We start from the raw sequence: 12,106 nt of genomic DNA on the forward strand, positions 1-12,106 counted from the left end.
GTACGACCTGTGTGGGGGTATGGAACCCTGGCAGCTTCCCCAGCCCTGCCCGGGCCCTGCTGCTACCTTGGTCTTGGGGTGGATAAGCAGAACCCCGTGCCGGTTGATGGCGATGAGGATGATGTCCGGGTAGGAGGGCTCCGAGGTTTGCTGGGGAGGGGGGCACCGTGGTCATAGCCCAGCCAAGGAGCCCAGGGGGCCACCTCCCTGAGGCACACACATGCACACGCATGCACACATGCTCCTTCCAAACCAGGTGGCCAGGCCCACCCCTAGATGTGAGTTGAAAGAGGAGCTGGGGCCGCTGGGGCCAGAGCCAGGTGAAGCCTACCTTCACCTTGAAGAAGGCAGACCCAAACGTGGGCCACCGGCAGATCCACTTGAGGAAGGCCACTTTGGCCTCCTGTACTGTCTTGTCCTTGTGCTTGTCATAGGCCAGAAGGATGTTCTGGGGGAGGTAAGGGCCAGTCAGGGCCTGAGTGGGGGCCAGGGCCTGAGCAGGCCCTCCACACAGGATCCCTGAGGCCCCAGTCCAGAGTAGCACCTGTGTGCCTGTGGCCGGTCTGGAGGCCACTGAGAGCCATGTGTGTCCTCTGCACACAGAGAACCCATCTCTGAGGTGCTGTGGACAGCATGGGGAAGGGCTGACACTCACAGACGCAGCATACCCTCCATGCCCAGAATGTGCTCATCTTACCCAGGTGGGGCCCAGCCCCCATGTACCCAGGGCCCCCTCCCCAGCCGCATCAAGGACCTTTCTCCATTCCTCCGAGGACATTAGACGTGTGAGGTTCTCAGGCACAAGTTCCTGCAGGATCTTGGGGATACTAGCTAGCTGGGACCGGTCATTGTCAAACTGGGCCTTGTAGATGAGGCCTGCCAGGTGGACAGCATCCTGCCGTGCACACTTGTGGAACCCACGGAGGTACTTGGGCAGCTCCTGAGTGATGGACACGGTGGCTTCAGGCAGCGGCCCCCGACCCTTCGTGCTCAAGTGGCAGAGGTGTTAGCTCACCCCCAGCCAGGGGGCAGAGGGGAGGGTTTTTGGCAGGTCAGGGCAGGGCTCCCGGACGTCTCACCGTGGAGTGGTGGCTGCCCCTCCCCTGTGCAGTCGGGACCCTCCGCTCCCCCCGCCCCTTCCCAGCAATCACACTGCAGCCACTGGTACAGTCACTGTCCCCAAAGGCTGTCCCTCTGCTCCTGGCTTCAGAACCCTCAGGGGCTCAGCCCGCACACCACATGGGGCCTTAAGGGCCTCCAGAAGCCCCTGGAGGTGGGGGGGGTTGCCCCGGAGCAAGGCAGCTGCTGACCTGCTGCATCCTCTACCACCTCTCAGGGCAGGTGTGGGATGGAGTGAAGGCAGACCCAAATACCCCCCAGGAGGGAGCCTGCCCGGGTACCTGGTGGTAATGAAGTATGGTGTCTGCATTTACGTCCTTCCCCGGGGTCACGTTGAGCCACAGTTTCCGCATGAAGTACACCTGGTAGGGGAGCACCACGGGGGCCCCTGGGCAGGGGGGGCAGTGAGCACCAAGGCTGTCCTCTGGCCCCGCAGATGCTTGGACCTGTGCCCCCCTCCCCCTCTTGTGGCCAGGGCATTCTGCAACCCCCGTCGGAACACAGGGCCTGCAGCACTTGCGCCTTGCTGCAACTCCCCCCCGCCCCCAGCATCACTGCTGTGTTTCCTTTTGCGGCCTCTCCTGCTGGAAAGCCTCATCCCCTCTTCCTCCCCGACCCCCGACTCGTCCTCATCCTTCAGGAATAGTGTAGAGACCACCCCCTCCAGGGGGTCAGGCCCCCACGTAGCCTTCATCACCTGCAGCCCAGCCATCTGTTCTGGGCCTGGCCCCGTGCCCTGGCCCCAGGTCTAGCCACGCCCATGACCCAGGGGATATAAGGGGGTATGAATGAATGGGCAGGGGCCATGTAAGAGGTGCCAGGGGAACCTTCTGACCCTGGCCCAGGAAGGCAGACTGTCCCTTCCCCCCACCGCCCCCTCCATCCCAGCCACATCCCTCCTTCCTTGCCCCCACCCTGCTCCCCTTACCTTCTTTCTGGGGTTTGTTTTTCTTCACCCAATCAGACACTTGCCGCAAGGAGTCAAAGAAGAAGTCTCCCTCCTTCTGGCTGATGACCTGGGGTGGGTGGGGAGGAAGGCAGAGGGACGTGTGCAGGTAGAAGGGCTGCCAGGGGAGAGCCCTCCTGGGGGCGCCGAGGGCCTGAGTCCGGCCAGGCCACCGAGGGCCTGGGAGGCTGGGCGCTGCTCAGAGTTGGCTCTCACTTGCCCCCACATCGCGCTGCCCCATAAGCTCACCTCCCTTCATCCTGACAGCCCGTGTACAGTGAGGGGCCTGGCCCAGTACACGGGGGAGACTGCCACATACACCAGACACATGCCCGCCTTTCCCGCCACCTGTGGCCCGCCCAGCCGACTGCACCTTGTCAGTGATCTTGATGAAGAGGCTGCAGCCTTCCCAGGAGGCCAGCTGCAGCCTGGTGACGATGCTCTGGCATACGTCCCGCACCCGGCTGTAGGTGCCCACCTCCAGCATCTGGGCGGAGAGGCAGTGGTGAACGTCTCAGGACGAGGCTCACAGCCTCACAGCCTGGTGCTGTTTCTCCTTAAGACTGGCGGGAGGGGTGCCTGGGTGGCTCAGTCGGTTGAGTGTCCAGCTTGTGATTTTAACTCAGGCCACGATCTCAGGGTCCCGAGACAGAGCTCCACCTGACTCCATGCTCAGCAGGGAGTCTGCTTGGGATTCTCTCTCTCTCTCTCTCTCTCGCCCCGTTTCTCTGCCCTTCCCCCCGCTCCTGTGTGCTCGCACATGAGCTCTCTCCTTCTCTCTAAAATAAATAAATAAATCTTAAAAAAAAAAAAATGTTGGCTAGATGTGCCATAGCCTGAGAAGGAGAACCCTTCTAGAAAACTGGCCGGATGCTTATGTTGTTCGGTCAGAGTTGTTTGTCTTGGGGCCCAGGGGGCTTGGCCTTTTGAACTTGCTTTGAGAGCCCTGCAGCCAGACTGTGGGAACTTTCCCTGTGGGACCCACTGTCCCCAAGACCGTAAAGGCTGCTGGGAACGACTGCAAAGGAGCATGGTCCGCGGCCCCCCTCTGCACCTCACTGCTGCCACGTGGCTGGGGCCCTCTCCACACAGCTGGGGCCCTCATGTCTCCCCTCTGTCCTTCGCTGCCCCAGAAGCCAACAGGGGTTTGGTCCACAGGCGCACCTAAGGGCAGCACCTCTTCCCCCCACGCCCAGGGCAGGGTCAGAAGCCCGTGGCGGCTCCATGCCCCGGCACTCGGCTTCGCTGCCCACCCTTGTGGCCTCCTCTCTCCTGCACCTTGGCAAGGAGTACCCTCTAGACCTATGGGACCTCCCGCCACACTAGCAGCACCCCCTGTGGGGTAGACCCTGCCTGTGCTGGCCTTGAGCACCTGAGGGCGCAGGGCAACTCAGTTAATGTCTGATGGGCCGGGTAGGAGCCAGTGAAGCTGAGAGGCCCACTCTAACTCTGAAAACAGCGTCAGTCTGCTCCTTTTGGCCCTCCATGGGTAACCGTGGTGCGGAGGGGCTTTGCTGGGGGCTGCAGCCCAGGAACCTGGGAAGCCAGTCCCTCAGGTGGGGAGGGCAGGGGCTCACCTCGCTGGTGTCGTTGGGGAAGTAGATCTTGTGGCAGATGCGGGAGATGTTCTGCTCCATGGCCTCCACCTCCACCGGGTGTGGGGGCTGCTTCCGGGGCCCCGTCCTAGAGCAGGACAAGGCTGAGCAGGCCACCCTGCTTACCCCCAGCCCAGCCCAGGCCCCAGCCACCACCTCCAAGCGAAACTCTGTGCCAGACACAAACACTAAGTAACTCTGCAACCCCAGTGGAGGACGTAGGACTCGGGCGCTGCCCCTGCCCGGGGTGCTCAGCACCAGGCCCAGAGGCCAGCCTGGACTCACTTCCCAGGTGCCCTGCAGCTCTGAGGAGGCTGGAAAGGCCTGGGACACACACGGGAAGGGGACCTGGGCTGACCAGAGCCTCCTGGGCCCAGGGAGAGTTGGGTTCTCGTTCTCACACAGCAGGGGCAACAGGCAGGAGTCAAGGACCCCCGCAGGGCCTCCCTGAGGGTACCCACCTCGCCCTCCATGACCATGGCCAACCCACCCTCTCCCACAGCCACAGGAAGCCGAGCCAGACAGGGCAGGTGGTGTGGATGAGAATCAAGACAGAGCCAAGGGAGAACTGCTCCACAGTGGGAGGGCTGGTCTCTGGTCTTGGCCACTCTTGCCTGGACTAGGTGGGGCGATGGCTGGCTTGGGGCATCGAGGTCATACTCTGGCCTTCAGGCAGTTCCCTCTGTGCCCCGGGCCAGGCAGCCGTTGAGGGTAGCGAGAGCTCATGGCTAAGACTGAGCCTGCCGGCAACCCCCATGGACCGTCCGGGCCTCTCTGAGACCTTCGGAGCCTCACTCTCCAGCTTCTGCCCAGTTTGCTGGGGGCCTTAAATGGACACCAGCTTCTGGAGAGGACACAGAATCTGGCTCCCCTGAGAAGTGTCCCCCTGGGCACGAGCTCTGGATGGGCCCGTCCGCATCCACAGGCGGAGGCTCCTGAGCGAGTGGGAACTGGCAGGCTCACCTCAGGATCCTCTGGATGCGGCGGCTGCAGTCGGGGGCCAGCAGCGTCTTCCTCCGCGTGTCCATGAACTTCTGAGCGTGGGGCAGCAGGGCCTTGCCGGGCGGGAAGAGGCCGGTGCAGAGCCACAGCAGCTGCCAGCCACGCTCCTCGCTGTACCTGGACGTGGCGGCGCCGGTCAGCCCAGAAAGGGCCCCCCTGAAGGCCCGGGCCTGCCAGCCACCTCGGGGACATGGCGTGTGAGGCCTTCCTGAGGCCATGGATGGGGAAGCCTGCTGCCCGGAGACCTGATGCCTCAAAAGGCTTTCACACGCATAAAATGGGGTGGGGATACCATTGTGCCCATTTTATGGAGGGGGGCACTGAGGTTTAGAGAGCCCATAGCATGCCCGGGGCACAGAGGAGAAAGGGTGGGAGAAGGGAGGGACCAAAGCAGGTCCGTTTCCCTCACTGCTCTGACCACCCCCAAGAGGTCAGCAGGACAGATGAGGGTCCCCGCCTTCCCACTGGGACTGTCAGCGCCTGGGCAGGCTGGGCAGCCCCCATGAGCTGAACACTGGGGACAGCCTCTGGAGGCTAGGGTGAAGACTGCGGGGGCCTGGGCATGGAGCCTGGTGCCCTCTGGCCCCATCCTGTCCCTCGCAGACCTCTTGGTGTTGTGTGTCAACTGCTTCAGGATCTGGCAGTAGACCTCATCCTGCAGGGCTGAGTCTTGGAGGGCCGACGAGAAGATCTGGTCGGTGAGCTCCACGGAGGTCCAGGTCTGTCGCGAAGGGTAGTCACCCATGTACCTGAGGATGGGTGTGGCCGTCAAGGAGAACATGCCAGCATGGCCGCCTGTTACCTCCGAGCCTGGCCCTGACCCCACGCTGACTCGTGACCGGCCCCGTGAGTTGCATATTGCCTCTGCCCCGCGCTCCATGGGGCCTGTGCCCTTCACAGGGCGGCCGTGGGGCCGGCACAGAGCTGGGGCAGGCTGGCTGGGGAAGGATATCGATGAAGATCTGACAGGCGAGGTCCCGGAGCTCGGCGTTGGCGTGGACACGCCTGAGCAGAGGCTGCCGCAGGGGCTCGGATGAGTGGGCCCACAGGTGGCCCCGTGTCCGGGTCAGGGGGAGCATGGCCCTGCTGACTGTCTCCTTCTCTGGGGCCCTGTCAAGGATGGAGGCTGCTGTGAGGGCCCTTCTCAAGCCTTCTCTGCCCATGCTTCTCCTTCCATTCCCCACCCGCCTACTGTGTGTGCACTGTTGGGGCAGAGACCCAGGCTCACTCCCCCTGCCCTCCCAGGGTGGCCGCGGGAGGGTCAAAGGGTCCCCTTCCCCCCCGGGGAGGCCTGGTGGACACAGCACCTGCCTGTAACCTGAGGTTACAGGGAGCACAGGGGGGCTGGCAGGCCTGGTGGGGGCCTGAGTGGGCACCTAAAAAACTCGTAGGAGAATTCCTCCAGGGTGTGTGGCTTGTCCTTGGGCTGCTCCTCGGGCAGTGGCTCTGGGGGATGCCCGTCCTGGACTGCCAGCTTCCGCTTCTCCGGTGACATGGCCAGCAAGCTCTGTGGGGGCACAGGCCCGGGCGTTCCACTGCCCACAAGGCTCTTCCCATGGGCTCCTTCCTGGCCTGGTTGCTCCAGTGCCATGGGAGGGACTGACCACAGGGCTGCACAGGCCCTCCCATGTTACCTTCTGTGTGACCCACGACCTGCGACTCAACATCTCCAAGCCCGTTCCTTTCCCTTAGGAGGCCGTCTCTGACCCACCAGGCTCCCCTGCCCCAGGGCACCTCTCACGGACCCTGCCTGCCTGGTTCCCTCTCCCTCAGGCCCCAGCACAATGTCACTTCCTCAGGGATGCCTTCTGGACAGCATGCGCCCCTACCCTATCATTGGCTCCTAGAACCACCTTTTGTTTGGTGGCACTTTGATTCCTCGCCATCAATTGGCAGTTTGCCCACATGCTCCTAGACGGGAGAGTCGCTATTGTGCTCAGCGCTGTAGTGCACGGGGCATACAGTTGGTGCTCAATATGCGAGCACTGGAATGCCTTCTGTCCCGTGGGGCCGGTTTTGGGGGGCTGGGGTGGGCGGAGACCTGGGCCCCCTTGGGTCAGGTTTATTTCTTATTTTTTACTTTTTAAAGATTTTATTTATTTATTTGAAAGACAGAGAGAGATAGCGAGCGAGAGAGAGCACGAGCAGGGGAAGAGGGAGAAGCAGGCTCCCTGCCAAGCTGGGAGCCCAATGCGGGGCTCGATGCGGGGCTCTATCCCAGGACTCTAGGATCATGACCCAAGCTGAAGGCAGATGCTTAACCCACTGAGCCACCCAGGCGCCCCCTTGGGTCAGGTTTAAATGAGGCTGACGGGCGCCTGGGTGGCTCAGTCGTTGGGCCTCTGTCTTCGGCTCAGGTCATGATCCCAGAGTCCTGGGATCGAGCCCGGCATTGGGCTCCCTGCTCAGCGGGAAGCCTGCTTCTCCCTCTCCCACTCCCCCTGCTTGTGTTCTTGCTCTCGCTCTCTCTCTCTCTGTCAAATAAATAAATAAAATCTTAAAAAAAAAAAAAAAGGCTGACAGTGGGAAAGGATGGGTTTGCTCCCAGGACACACTGGAGCGGGGACATCCACGAAGTGCCAAGCGCTGGGCAAGGCTGTGCACAGACACCATGCCCACTTCGTGGTTGCCCTAGAGGGATGACAGGGCCCGCAGAGCGGACCTCCTGGCCCTCTGCAAGGTGGGGCACGAGCCCCTGAGCTAGCAAGCAGGCCCTTCCTCCTGTGTCCATGGGTGCCTGGCCTGAGGACAGATGAGCATATGAGTTACCAGCAGCTGGGCCGAGGGCTTGGTGACCGTTGGGATGGCATAGATGCAGGCCGTGGGCACCAGTCCCGTCTTGCCTGTCCTGTCATTCTGGCCCAGGGTCCAGTTCTCAGAGGCCAACAGCCCCTGCTTCTTTGTCAGGATCAGCAGGTCCCCCTTCTTGAAGGGCAGGAGGGTGGTGTCATCTGCAATTTCAGATCACACACAGGGGCAGAAAAGCCACCATTTACCAAGGGCTAGGCAGAGACCAGAGACCGTGCTGGTATTTCGGGGCTTGTCTCCTTTGGTGGGTGAGGAAAGCAAGACAGAGTGGTGCGCCCATGGCCACCATGAGGCTGAGTCGTGGCAGGATTGCCAGGCACACAGCCGCCCCCCACAACCCCCCTTCAGGCAGGGGCCGGGGAGCTCTGGCTGCAGCCCCAGCCTCAGAGGACCTGCTCTCAGCGCTGTGAGGCCTCCTGAGCTTGTTTCGTCCTCTGTGAGGAGACAATAATCCCTCCTTCTTGGGCAGTTTGGGGGCGGAATGGGCACCAGGGATGATGTTTCTTCCTGGCACGCACTGCCCTTCCTCTCCGTCCCAGGGAGCCTCCCCGCCCCCTCCTGAGGCCCCTGTAGTAACCGCACCACCGAGTTCCCAGGAGTGCTCAGCTCTTGCTGGAGTGTGGCCAACAACTACACCGCTAGGGCTCAGTCCCCACCCTGAGCTGTGTGACCCTGGACAAACTGCTTCCCTTCCCCGAGCTTCTGGTGTCTTGTCTGTGAATGGGAAACAGGGTGGCTGTGGGGATGGTATCCAAAGCTCAGGGGGAGGGAGTGGGCCTTTCCCTGCGCTTCCTCAACTAGCTTTGCCTTGGGGGCTTTGAGACCACCTCCTTTAGCCCCTCATTTTGTAGAAGGGAGGGCTTTGCCCAAAGCTGCCTCCCACCGTGCTTGGTGGCCCTCTTTCCCTCTCTCTACTCGGGTCCCTCCTGGAGCCCTGCCACATGGGCCACTGAGACATGGGGATGAGCCAGCCACCCTCCCACTGACCACACGATCCACCCCTCCCCGCCTGGCTGGGCACCTGTGGCCTTCCTGTCCTGCAGGGCCATGGCAAACACGGACCTCTCCTTCAAGCCCTCCAGAAACATGGCTACCAGCTCGGCGATGACCACACTGCTGGGGGACATGAACTCGTACTCCTCTTCATGCAGCGTGGAGAGTACCAGCCTCTGCCCACCCTGGGCCTCCCTGAGGGGACAAAGGATGCCATATGACCAACGGCCTCTCCCCCCCTCCCCATTCCAGCCCCTTGATAGCCTCAGAGGGGGTGACCCTCCTGAGTTACAGATGACTTGACCAGAGGCACTGGTAGGGCCAAGGTCTGAGCTTAGATCAGCCCATGTCCCAGGCACTATTGTGTGCAGTGGGCAAATGACAGCCAGAGCTCAGGGTCCCTTGGGCTTCCAAGGCAGTGGGGGGTGCCAAGCCCCAGTGTGTGGGCTCAGCTCTGGTGGGTCAGGAGGTGGCTGGTGTGCAGGGCCACCACAGGGACACGGCAAAGAACGTTGGAGTTGAGATGAGGCACTTGTCTTGGTGAGCTTGGGTTAGCCACCTCCTGTTTTAGTTTACTCACCTGCATGCCGTGGGGACAAGTGCCTAGCATGGTCAGCCCAAGGAAGTGGTGGCCATTGTGCGCCCCCCCCCCCACACAATGGTAATGATTATAATGGTCATGGCACACCGGGGTATGATTTAACCAAGGGGGGCTCTGGCAGGGCATAGGCAGGCCTTCCCAAAGGGCCGGGAGGCACTCTTAGAAGACAAGAGGCATGCAGAGCCATGGAGGGGGTGGTGTCTGAGGCCCAGCCTGGCCTGCAAGGCCGCTCTGCCCCACACCCAGCCTCCATCCCTTACTTCCTCTCTCAGATGGTCCATACCTTCCACGGGACCAGTTCTTGCCCACGAGAAGGGAAGGAGCCTGTTCATGAATGCCCATCCAAAAGGCTGCAAACTTTTGTGGCCCCTTCCACGTAGATTTGGGTTTTAAAGAGAAGCCCGAGAGAACAGTGCCTCAAGCGCAGACGCAGTACTTAACGGGGTGGTGCCAACCCAGTGGCAGGAGAGGGTGGGGTCCCAAGTCCAGCGGCCATCCTCATGCCTGCACCCCAGCCAGGTGCCAGGGACAACGCGCCTCCCTCTATCCCTGTTTCTCCTGGAGCCCCCAAGGACTAAGGTTGAGCGTAAAGAGAGATTTGGGGCATCTTCCCTCGGGACACCCACCTGTTGGTGATCAGACTCATGACCTCTGGGAAAGAGAGTTCTAGGAGCATCTTCTCCTTCTGGTCCAGGAAGTATATCCCCTTCCAGTTAACTGCCAAGATCAGCTGAGTCTTGGGCAGCCGGGGGCCTGGCCAGGGGGAGACAGGGGTGTGAAGCTTAGGCTGGCCCCACGGGGGGCCCTGTCTGCACCCCCTCACCGCCATCAGATCCCATTACCGGAGAGTGTGGTGACCTCAAAGAGCCGGGAGAAGAGCAGTGGCCACTGCAGGCGGGCGGCGTCCACCACCTGCTCCTGCACAGCCAGTGGCTTTGCCTGCTTCTGGGTGTACCGTGCCTGCAGGGGGGCACAGTGGGTCACTTCCATCACTCATCTCCCACTCCCTCAGCCCCGGCTTCCCCTTAGCGAGCGAGTGGCCCAGTGCCCACGGTGTTCATTTGCTGGATCGTTCTGTGAAGCTTCTACCTAAAGACAGGTCAGTGCCGTCAAGAGCTGGTGGGGAGACTCCGGTGGGCTCGGGCAGCCCTATTTTACCCGCCCTGGCGGAGGACCACTCACGGGTGGTTTTGAGAGGGGAGGAAGGCTTGCTTCCTCTTTAGCATCAGGGTGCTAGAGGGCCGTAGATCAGGCTACGCCTCGTTGCCTCATGGAAAGCTATGAGGTGGGCTTCTCCTTGCGTGCACACTTGGGCCTGCTCCTACCAACACGTGTGTGCCTTATGGGCTTGCGTCTTGCTCCGTGCAGGAGGCCTGTCTTGGTGTGCATCTCTGTGTCCTTGGTACCTCGGTCTGTCTTCTCCGGAGTTCTGCCTCTCTGGGGGCCACTGTCAGGGACCTTCATCTCAACCTGCCCCCAGTCGACTTTCCTCCCTCCCTCTTTCCTGGCTTCTTCTCCACCTCCCTGCCCCCCCCCCCGGCTCCACTGCTCTGGGTCCCTAGCTGGCTGTATAGTGTCCAACTGAACTTTCTTTTTACTATTCATTGAATAAAATGTTATTTTGTTGCCAGTTTAAAAAGTGGTTGGGTAACATTCATACCCTGGATTGTGCAATATAAATTGATGCCTCATATCTGAGGGGTAATCTGGCAATGGGCATCACGTATCAAGAATTGTGGAAAGTTCATACACTCTGAAATCTCCTCTCTAGGAATCTATCCTGGTGAATAACTGTGGAGTGTATAAAAGTTGTATCTACAAAGTGGTTCACCCCGTTGTTTTAATAGTGAAAAATGGAGAATGACCTTACTGTACATCAATAAGAATCAGTAAATTATAATTCATTACTGCAGTACTATGCAGCCATTAAAAATGAACATGAAAAAAAGAAAAAAAAGGGGAAAAAAAGAAAGAGGATAAAAGGGAAAAAAATCAACATGAAGATTAGTATTTAGTGACATGGAAATATGGTCCAAGCTACATGGTTAAGTGAAGAAGCAGGTTGAAAGTTGCTGTATGATCTGATCCCATGTTTATTTTTTAAAAGGTGTATTGTTTCTTTCTCTCTAATCATATTTATAGCTCTGTTGTGTACACATTAATACAGTCTGGAAGGATCTATACCACAATGTTAAGATGGATGATCTCATTGATATGATATTATTGATTTTGCTTTTCTCTTTGTATTTGTCTATATTTTCTGATGTATTTGGCAATGTACATGTTTTCAAGTGGTTTAATGAAAAAAATCTGTGTAACTATGTTCACTTTGGAAAAAAGTGGTTGGGTAACATTTCCTAATTCTTTTACCCTCACCCCAACTCTCCCTTCCCAAATTACAAAGCCACTTCTTACTCATGTTCATTTGGGTTCACTTGTGCCTCTGGTCCTCCCTCCTATGAGCCCTAAAATCCATGGTCTCTCTCTCCTGTGAATACATCCACTCGGGCTGGGAAACACCAAAAGTGGCCAAGTGGGCTTTGCTTCCCCAAATGCCTATCACCAAGAACTGCTTCCAAGAGATGCTAATGAGCATCTCATAGAAAAATGTTTGGTGGTCAATATGTCTGGGAAATGTTGGGTAAAAGAATCAGGCTTCTCTACTGCAGGACTTGTCAGAGCCTTTCATAAGTGGTAATGCACTGTGACTCCCTAAGAGCAGGACACAGAAAGCTGTATTTTCCAAACCATAGGTGCACAGGACCATTGTCCATGGGCCCCGTTGGGGCACCCCCTTTTCGCGTGGCAGAATGGAGACTATGTTGGTTGGCCGTCCTCACTGTCCTCAGAACTTGGATGGCCCCTGCTGTCTGAACCACTCACCTGGGGTTCATTTCCCTGCCACTGGGTTGTCAGTCCCTAACAAGTAGGCAGAGTGCTGTCTTCTTCCCCGCTCCCCATGCTGCCCTTTCTTGGTCCATAGAGCCACGAGGATAATTGAGGTGGGCGCAGGTATTAACCAAGGGGACCCCCCCCCACCCC

The 12,106-nt window shown here is 59.3% G+C and overlaps 1 protein-coding gene across 1 annotated transcript in view; it reads right to left on the bottom strand.

Moving 5' to 3' along the window:
* The window catches only part of MYO7B (myosin VIIB), a 77,620-nt gene that overhangs the window by 783 nt on the left and 64,731 nt on the right, over positions 1 to 12,106 (bottom strand). Inside the window, exons 31-45 of the mRNA XM_044913604.1 lie at positions 9,907 to 10,024; positions 9,691 to 9,817; positions 8,492 to 8,658; positions 7,432 to 7,613; positions 6,039 to 6,169; positions 5,615 to 5,772; positions 5,268 to 5,421; positions 4,624 to 4,779; positions 3,643 to 3,748; positions 2,439 to 2,552; positions 2,048 to 2,135; positions 1,401 to 1,507; positions 755 to 940; positions 332 to 448; positions 67 to 150 (exon numbers count right to left, since the gene is read on the bottom strand). Of these exons, the coding sequence (XP_044769539.1) occupies positions 67 to 150; positions 332 to 448; positions 755 to 940; positions 1,401 to 1,507; positions 2,048 to 2,135; positions 2,439 to 2,552; positions 3,643 to 3,748; positions 4,624 to 4,779; positions 5,268 to 5,421; positions 5,615 to 5,772; positions 6,039 to 6,169; positions 7,432 to 7,613; positions 8,492 to 8,658; positions 9,691 to 9,817; positions 9,907 to 10,024 (1,995 nt within the window). The remainder of the gene's footprint in view (positions 1 to 66; positions 151 to 331; positions 449 to 754; positions 941 to 1,400; positions 1,508 to 2,047; positions 2,136 to 2,438; positions 2,553 to 3,642; positions 3,749 to 4,623; positions 4,780 to 5,267; positions 5,422 to 5,614; positions 5,773 to 6,038; positions 6,170 to 7,431; positions 7,614 to 8,491; positions 8,659 to 9,690; positions 9,818 to 9,906; positions 10,025 to 12,106) is intronic.

This window comes from Neomonachus schauinslandi, chromosome 3 (genome assembly GCF_002201575.2).
Source record: "Neomonachus schauinslandi chromosome 3, ASM220157v2, whole genome shotgun sequence".
Lineage (NCBI taxonomy): Eukaryota > Metazoa > Chordata > Mammalia > Carnivora > Phocidae > Neomonachus > Neomonachus schauinslandi.